This window comes from Medicago sativa, chromosome 3 (assembly GCF_051527215.1).
Source record: "Medicago sativa cultivar Bolivia chromosome 3, Bolivia_mono, whole genome shotgun sequence".
Classification (NCBI taxonomy): Eukaryota; Viridiplantae; Streptophyta; class Magnoliopsida; order Fabales; family Fabaceae; genus Medicago; species Medicago sativa.
In genome coordinates this window covers 91,980,981-91,990,376 of record NC_140751.1, presented here as the reverse complement: position 1 = coordinate 91,990,376, position 9,396 = coordinate 91,980,981, and the positions used below count along the sequence as shown (strand labels likewise).

Here is a 9,396-nt window from a genome sequence, read left to right as displayed (position 1 = left end):
CCTCCAGCTAAGAATCCCAAATGGAAGCGTCCAACTCCAGGAATGGTGAAGGTTAACACTGATGCGAACTTGCAAATTCATGGTAAATGGGGTTTAGGCATCATCATTAGAGATGAAGCTGGTCTGGTTATGGCGGCAAGCACTTGGGAAACAAATGGAAATGATAAAGCTTTGGAGGCCGAAGCTTATGCTATGCTCACAGGGATGCACTTCGCTAAGGATTGTGGGTTTAGAACGGTCGTTTTTGAAGGTGATAATGAGAAGCTAATGAAGATGGTGAGAGAAGACTATATTCAAAATAGATCTTATCTTGGGTTAATGTTACAGGAAATCCACAGAGCCAAATCTAGCTTCGACACTTGTCAATTTCAGTTTACTTTTAGATCAGGAAACAAAGTTGCTAATAGATTGGCCCAACTAGCCCATTCTGAACCTAATAAGGTTTGGATGGAGAAGGTGCCACTAGCAATCTCTTCTTTGTATTTTCAGGATAATTTGATTTAATAAAATCGTTTCTTATTCAAAAAAAAAAAAAAAAACCGAATAGGATAGTGAAAATAAAGGGTTTGTCATAAATTAAAAACGAGGACTAAAATTACGCATTTAAAAAATAGAAAATTAGTTTCCATATGCTTAGTTCAATTGATAAAGATATTGTAATTTTTCAATGAAGAATATTATTTGAACAACTATATTATAAAGCAATTTTTAAGATAATACAATGAAATATATGTTTTGACGTAAAAATCAAGATAATAGTGAGAGAAAATCAAAACAAAGAGCAAATGAAAGAAAAAAAACGTCTTTATCGTGCATGAACAAGAAGAAACAAAGGACTAGTATTAAAATTAAAAGTAAAAAAAAAAAAAAAAAAAGAGAAGAAGAGGCAGAGACAAAATTCACGAGTCACTGACGCCGAATAAAAATTTGAGTCTCGTTATGAGTTCCTTGGAAAATTGATAGCAATCTTCAAAACTAGGGTTTCATTTCAACTCTCTTCTATGGCGGAACAACCTCTTCCATCTGAGGATCCTGCAACAATTCCAGCTATTGATGACGACGACGACGATGAGGACTATACTGATGATGGTGATGATACTATGGATGAATTGGATGAAGAAACAAATGGTAATTCAGTGAACGTTGAAGGCACTTCAATTCCTGCAACTGCAACTGCAGCTGCAGCTGCAACACGTATTGGTGAACTCACTCTTTCTTTTGAAGGCGAGGTTTATGTCTTCCCCGATGTCACACATCAGAAGGTAATTACTGTTCATCACTTTCAACTATTATTAATCTCAATTGTTGTTCTTATTTTGAATTTTCGTTTTGTTGATACAATAATTCATAACTATACTTTAGTTGAACTTAACACCTATGTTGCATGTATGTATACGGATACAGTATTAAATCAAATTTCAGTTAGTTGACAAATATACATAATCAAGAAAATTATGGTCTAATAAATGTTGTTTATAGACTGAAAATTAGGAAAAGAATATATTCAAATTCAAAAAAGTACCCGCGAGTAATCGATGGGTATCGGGTGCGGGTACGGGTACTGTAACGAGTACGCGTAAGACATGTTTTTTTGGATTTGGAGTACACGTGTTTCAAATCTTAACATATGGGTTGTTATTTATTAGATTGCTGTCGGGATCATGGTGGTTAAAATTCCGATTTGAATCATAAAATCTTATGATTTTGCGACTATACTTGCCCTCAGTGTGATTAAGTGATTGAGAGTACACGTGTAATCTTATTTTCGAAGAATCGGTGGAATCTCGATTTGAATCGTAAAATCTTATGATTTTGCGATTATGCTTGCCCTTAGCGATTAATAGTACACACATCACTATTTTTGTGTCTTAGCGATTATGCTTGTGTTTGTTTCAAAAAAATTCTTCTTCTCCCTCGTCCTTCTTTTGTTTCATTTCCAAATGACTTAAAACTCTCATGCTAATAAATTTAAATTTACATAATTATTTCAAGTGTGATTTAAGGTTTGTATAAGAATTTATATGCATATAATTGAGTTTATGATTTTTGTATAATCTTTCGATTAGCGTAAAATCTCGATTTTACCTACCTTGGTTAGGATTTTGTAACACAATAAAATAAAATGCTTATAAGCGTGGTGATCATCTATTTTATTCATAAACTAAGACGGTGTAATAATGGGACTGTTGTGGTGTAAAGGTTGTAATGTCAAAGGCAGTAATCATCTGCTTGACACGTGAGTTGCTTGCCTATTTTTAAACTGATTATTCTTAAACTCAAAAGGAAAGATATGTAAGACATGTAGCAACTATGAACCAGAAAAGAGTTTTGATGTTTTGTAGAGTTGTAAGGTTTCCATCTCTCTGCATTGAAAATATCACTTCTATAGGCAGACACACGTGCAAGCACTAAACACACACACACACACACACGTACAAAGTGTCCTGCTTGTATTTTAGACATTATTACTTCAGTCGGCGTGTCCATGTCCATATCATATCTGGTGTTTGTATCTATGTATGTGCTTCGTAGCTTTCTACTTTAATTGTCTTGCTTGGTAGTATAGGGATTATGGATCTCATTGTCATCAATGGCTGTTTGGATGATAACTACTTGAAGAAGTTGACGTAAAAGCTCTATGGATTTTGGTGGAAGCTTTACACATAATAATTTGGGTTTTGGAAAAAAGAAATATTGATGTCTGGTAAGGCTTACGAACGATATGAATAGGTGAATAGCTCAGGCTTTACATCTTTCGCTTCACACTTATACTCAATTGCGTCCGTCAAACAAGAATATCGTAACTACCCTAATTTCTCTGCATAGTTCATAAACTGTAATTTACAAAAACATAGGAGTACTATTATGTATATTAAGTTTCCATCACATATTCTTTAAGGATTTAAAGTAACCTACTTTTACAGAACTAATATAATTTTAAGCTTATTTAGAGCCCATGATCAAAATCAAAATAGTTAGCAAACCTCTGATATTGAAAATTAAGTGACATTTTGTAAGTTATTAGCAAATCTTGGGAACCTTGACACAACGGTCAAAGTATTTGTATGACTTGGAAGTCACAGATTGAAGTCATGGAATCAGACCTCTTGCAATTGCAAAGTAAGGCTGCTTACAATATATCTAAAAATGCGTGGGTCCAACTAATCACAGTTTTCCATTGTAAATTGTTTCAAATTTCTGATCACTAATCACAGATGAATTGAATGGAAGAAATATTTGTAGCATGTGGAACAAAATTGCACTGAAGTCCTGTATTTAAATTTGTAATTTACTTCTTGACCTGGCAAAAGGACAATGATTGAAGGTTTTGCTATTGGGGAATGCTTGCTGATAAAATTTCACATTGCAGGTGCAAGCTGTTTTGCTGTTTTTGGGAGGAAGTGGTGCGCAGCCAGGCATGCCCACAGCTGAACTGCCATTTGATCAGAGTAACAGGGTAAAACATATATTGACTTTAGAAGAACAATTTTATAATTTGTATTGTATTTTTATGCTTGCATTTGTGAATTGGTTCCTGCAATCTCTAGGGCTTGGGCGGTATTGCAAAGATTCCAAATCTTTCACGAAGAATAGCCTCCTTGGTCAGGTACCGTGAAAAACGCAAGGAAAGATGTTTTGACAAGAAAATTAGATACTCCGTGAGAAAAGAGGTGGCAGAAAGGTAAATGAAATTTTGTATTTTACCCTATTACCCCAAAAAGTGATGATTTATTTCTAGATCTACAATTTGTACAGGAGAAATTATCTAAGCTTTTATAAGACGTTTCTCTGTTTTTATAAATAAGTTATTTATGATTTTTATCTTAACCAAGATGTCAACTCCATCAGTATAATATTGGGTAGTTGTGTCTAAATACTATAGCAGATAAGATTGCAATTACAAATACAGAGTTCTGATTTATATCCTTCTTGAGAATATGAGAAAATAAACAAATTTAATAGAGCTTCCGAAAGGAAGTTCGTGGGGACGCACACAGGGTCAGCACTGACCACCTGCTACCTTGTTGGCCCAAAATTATTGTTATAAGTTATATATTGTTAATGCTCATAAATTTTCAAATCTGTCGCTATGGTCCAGTGAACGAATGTAGTTTGTTAGCATGCGTATGCTCCCGTGTTTGATTCCCTCGGGATACTTTTGTTTTTTGCAAAACTTTTTAAAATTATTAATCGTATATATGCTTTTAAAAATTATATTACGATATTAACTTGAAGTTGTATTTTGATGTTATTGATTAGAATATGACTCTTTTATGTTAGTTACGAGGATGGCTACTTTTTATGTTATTTAGAGTTTAAATAGAGGAGGTCTTTCTTTAAAAACTATGTTTTTTTATTAGGGGTCCATTTTTAATATTTGAACAGGGCCTCCAATTTGATTGTGCCCGCCTTGGACACGCAATTTGCTTTAACCCATAAGGAGATCAAGAAAATTAGTCCTTGTTCATTAAAATATCTAGAACTATGCTTTAGTGATTAGTGGTTAAGCTCTAACTACTATGAACCTACTAATAAAAGGGTTTTTGAGACTTAACTGGATAGACCTATTATTCTTGCAAATGGAGAAAATGTTGTTTAACAATTGCCTTGTCTTGTCATAGTAAAAGTTTGTGTTTGTTAGTTTTGAAACTCCACGGTTAACAATTACAGAAATATTTTTCAATACAAAATACTTGTACTCTACAGAGTTTGATCCGCTTCAAGTATAGTATTAAAAATCGCTCTGGTAAAACCAGGAACCGGACACATGGCCGGTCCAATCACAATATTAGGCTGCTCGTGAATTTGACCTGTCAAAGTTTGGTTAAACTCATCAAACTCGTGTAACCCGGCGTAACTGGTGTGGTCAGATTCAGTGAAAACTAGCTAGTGCTTTTATTTTAAAAAAATAATATGCTGAAAGTGGCTTGCACTAGAATCGAATATACGGCAGTACACTACCACAATGCAGTTTTCTGCCACTGAGCCTGCTGCTTGTTGATGTTATCATGTTGCTTTTAATTGATATAGCTGTGTATAGATGTTATTTTCTTTTGGCTTCAACGATATGATTTTTGAACATCAAAATGTAATTAATACTTGCCTTTTTTTATTTATAAATATACATGCCTTTTATAAATACATTCATTGTTAAATTAAAGTCTATAAAATTATTTTTATTGCCATTTTATAAGTGTTTTAAATTTTTAGCGACAAAGTCAGCTGGCTTAATCTGGCTCATACAAATAACAATATTTTATAGAGACCGGGTGATGCAACCGAGTCTTCAAGTTCAATTATGAGGTTAATCCAGTGATCAAGTGGTTCAACCAATGACCAAATACCCTTACCAAGTCAATCACCAACCCGGTTTTTAAAACACTGATAAATTTTCGAATTCTTTTCTTTCTAAACTGCGTAGTATTTATTTACCCAATCAAGTCTTACCACAGGTGAGATTGGCTATATAGATTAATTGAACCGATTAGTCTTTATCAATAACCAAATTTAAAGTAAACTCAATTTTCTTCTCACTTGTCCAAGCAGTCTTACAAAAAGGATAGTATTTTATTATTATTGAAAATTTAAACCCTAAACTTTTTCATGAAGTAGTATAGTTGAGATTTCATCAATATTAACAGCTTCAAATAAATTATAATGTAAGTTGCATCTGGACTCAATTGTCGTATAGATAAGAGGATTCATGTTGGGTCTGAATAGATTTGTTTTATATTGAATTATGACACTATAAAATCTTAGATTTGACTTAATATTGAGTAGAGGCTAATCAGTGAGCAGATTTCTTAGCAACTTAAATAAAGAGTGAGGGACCTAATAATTCATTGTTGTTGATGGTAACTGATTGCATTTTGTTGTATAATATTATTGGCTCCTTTAAAGGTTTTGTCTGATTTTAAGTTATTTTTGAAGTTTATGTGTTCATTTCTACTTATGAATTTGGTTATGTTATTATCTCTTATTTCTTGCTAGGATGCATCGGGAAAAGGGGCAGTTTGCACCCTTGAAGCAAAGCCCTGGTTCCTCTAGTTGGAATTCAGCACAGGGTGCTGGTCAAGATGGCAGTCCTAATCCTGAATCTCTGTGAGTTTTAAACATATTGGTTCTTGTGTGGGTGTGTGTGAGAGAGAGATTTGTGATAATTTTAATCGAAATCTTTATTTTTCTTGTATTCCAGACGTAGATGTCAACATTGTGGAGTCAATGAAAATAATACTCCTGCAATGCGTCGCGGACCAGCTGGACCAAGAACTTTGTGCAATGCATGCGGCCTCATGTGGGCCAACAAGGTTGGTCATTTTGCTAACAAGTATGGTTTTGATGAAATGCTTGGTTCAACTTTTGTACTTCATTTGAAGTACAACAACACAATTATTTTCCAGTAGCTGGAGTTGGCTGCACAAGTCTAATGATATTTTTGTGTTATTCCCAAAAAAACAACACCCAGTCTTTCGGATTTGTCATCTAGATTTGAAGTAAAATAATGAATATCTGATGTGCAGTATTTTTTTTTCTTTTATATCTAAATCATTTGCTATAGATCATCAATAACTTTTGGATTTCTTTCTTCAACTTCTGCTACTCTTCTGTCAAACTCTACTAAATCATTGTCATTCATTATCTTTCATGGTGCCATTTTTATTGTTTACAGCTGAGACAATGGTCCCTGGCATGGGAGCTCCCTGGGGCTTTATAGTTAATCCCCTTACACCCAGTGGTGGATTAGATGTTGTATTTTGACTATAGGACATGTTGTTTTCATCATTTATGTTTCCTTATTACTTTGTATTTCTGATTCCTGTACTTGTTTGTTGCATTCTCAATATCTTTTATTGTGCGCATCTTGCAAATATATTCATCTTTACTAAGTCTGCTTCTTAACTCTGATAGGGGACACTCAGAGATCTCAGTAAGGGTGGAAGAAATCTTCCTGTTGAGCAAAGTCGTCTGGTATGTAAAATGAATCTTTTAATGTTTTCTCAAGATGTATTCCTTTATTAAGCCAATTGCAAATGCTAAGTGGGATCAGCTATGCGTGCCTCCAATTTTAATAACCAGTTTGAAATCAAATGGTTTTGGTAATATATTCATTACAAACTATTGGGTCAACTGTATTTTAAGTTGTTTTTAGACAGGAAAGGAAACATATTATCTTATCAATGGATTAGAGAATAGAAATAAAATTTACTCTGTAAAAAAAAAATCAAACTTATTAGACATAAGAGAGAATAATACAAGTTGGAGTGAGATAAGATAAACATCTTAGATTCTTTAGTCACAGGTCAAGTTATTGACATGCTAACTAATCACAATTCAATCACTTCCTTTTATTAATGAAGTCATAGATCACATGTAAAAATCCCATGAAATAAGGTATCACAGTGAAGGTTACTATTCTGATTTCTGATATGTATTTACGATTTGTATAACAAATATTTTCAAATAATATATTTTTAGCTAGATTAAATGCCTTTTATCAACATTTTCAAATAAACTTTTTTGAAAATGGAACAAATGAACTAATTACCTGTTTATGGTTTTGATTGTCACGAAGAGATGGAAACACTTTACATTGACATGAAAGTAAATTTCCTGTAGTTCTTTGTGGAAGATTTAGTATTAAAACATTGCAGTTAAGTTTAGTAGAAAACTTGGGTTTAAATTATTTCTAACCTTAATATTAAAACAATTTTTTTTCTTTCAAAAAACATTTCAAAACAAACCAGTTTATTTTTGAACAGCCTTACCTTTGTGGCTCAAGTTCTTTCATCAGTTTAATTACACCAGTCCTAAAACACCCTTTCATCTTGAATGAAATTTGCAGGACCCTCCTGTTGATGTCAAGCCAACTGTTCTTGAAGGGGAATTCTCTGTCATTGAAAATGAACAAGTAAAACACTTTCAAATATTACAGATTCATTCTTAGATTTGCAATTGTAGTTCTATTTGCATAAAACTTTTATGGTGTGTTCAGGGTATTTCTGAAGAACCTTCCAAGACTGTTGGTGCGGAAGGTTTGAATGATCATGCATCAAACCCTGGTGATGAGGTAGTTGTAGTAAATCTGTTTTTCTTTTTCTTTATTCTTTTAATTCAATTTGGGGGTTCAGACATCTTTTCTCTGGTATTGACAAATGGGTATTTGTTCAGGAATTGTCTGAATCTGCAGAACACCTAACAAAAACACTGCCATTGGTAATTTGTCATTCTTCGGAAAATGATGATGAGCAGGTATTCTTATTATGCAGCTTGTTTTATAATGTTTATCTAAATGAGTCGAATTCACAGTTCACACAACTATGCTGGTGCTCCATCCGAGTTCAAGTAGCCCCACTTGAACTTTGCCGATGAAACTTGAAATGGAGCTTCCAGTACACTTGTAAACGCAAGAGTTTTGTTGTTAAACTAACATAATTTTCTATAAGATGCATTTGAGTTTCTTCTTACATGAGCCTTATATGACCTACAGGAACCCGTGGTCGAGCTTTCTAATCCTTCAGATGCAGGAATGTCTAATCCTTCAGATACAGATATTGACATTCCTGGAAACTTTGATTAGAAGGTACCAAGTAATTCATTATGTGGGTGTTTTAGACAACAGTCCATTTGTTGGATATTCTTCATGTAGATATGGGATGCAGCTCTAGAAGCAATGATATTAGACAGTTATGGGAAAGTAGGTTATGACTGTATGTAACAGCGTAATGAAGTGGTAATCCTATCAAGGGTGGAGAAGCTCTGATCTTCAAGCCCGACATTATTCTGCAATATTGATGCTGGATGAAGTGTCAGATATTGTCTGTGTATATATTATTTGATAATCTTCCTTGAGTGTTTGGGATCGTGTTAATAAAATGATGTATAATTGCTTGACTTGGATAATTTCATTGTGATCAAAGCCTTGCTACCTGAAATTTAGAGATAAAACTTTGGTGATGCCATCCAAAGGATGGACCCCTAATTTGAATATCAGTTTGGTGGTGTGCTGAAGTTTAGGCTTGTGCTGCTGGACTCTTAGTGGGAGCATTTGGATACTTCTCACAAATAGACTTGTTTCAACGCATGTAAATGTACATGTTCATATAAATAAACACTGGTTTTTTCTTCTTCTTCTTTTTCCTTATCTATTTTATTCCATACAAAGCTATGTTTGCCATTCCGTTCTATTTTATTCCATACAAAGCTATGTTTGCCATTCCGTTGATTCGAAAAGATCTGCGTTCTCACTGTCACATGCTACACCATTTAATTATTTTAAAAATTACACATCATTTAATTATTTTAAAAATGCACATTATTTAATTCTTTTTATTATTAATTTTTTTTTTTTGAGCTCAATAGTTCTCCTACTTTGAGCGAGTGTTATTCACTGTCAGC

The 9,396-nt window shown here is 33.5% G+C and overlaps 1 protein-coding gene across 2 annotated transcripts; it reads left to right on the top strand.

Moving 5' to 3' along the window:
* The first annotated feature begins 873 nt into the window (after positions 1 to 873).
* LOC146941956 (GATA transcription factor 18-like) lies at positions 874 to 9,128 on the top strand. 2 transcript variants are annotated; one of them, XM_085755878.1, is made up of 10 exons: positions 874 to 1,262; positions 3,371 to 3,457; positions 3,549 to 3,682; positions 5,992 to 6,102; positions 6,197 to 6,308; positions 6,910 to 6,969; positions 7,844 to 7,909; positions 7,994 to 8,068; positions 8,170 to 8,250; positions 8,489 to 9,128. In XM_085755878.1, the coding sequence occupies exons 1-10, from the start codon at positions 1,002 to 1,004 to the stop codon at positions 8,576 to 8,578; spliced, it is 1,077 nt and encodes a 358-aa protein (XP_085612004.1). In that variant the 5' UTR covers positions 874 to 1,001; the 3' UTR covers positions 8,579 to 9,128. The 2 variants fall into 2 exon arrangements, with proteins under 2 accessions (XP_085612004.1, XP_085612003.1); XM_085755877.1 differs by having other exon boundaries at positions 7,994 to 8,071.
* The last annotated feature ends 268 nt before the right edge of the window (positions 9,129 to 9,396 follow it).

Bases quoted from the DNA above. Each gene is read 5' to 3' on its own strand.
- LOC146941956 (XM_085755877.1), top strand. From the start codon at position 1,002: ATGGCGGAACAACCTCTTCCATCTGAGGATCCTGCAACAATTCCAGCT. The intron at 6,103-6,196 runs GTGAGTTTTAAA...CTTGTATTCCAG, and splicing joins AGTCCTAATCCTGAATCTCT to ACGTAGATGTCAACATTGTG. The intron at 6,309-6,909 runs GTTGGTCATTTT...TAACTCTGATAG, and splicing joins GCCTCATGTGGGCCAACAAG to GGGACACTCAGAGATCTCAG.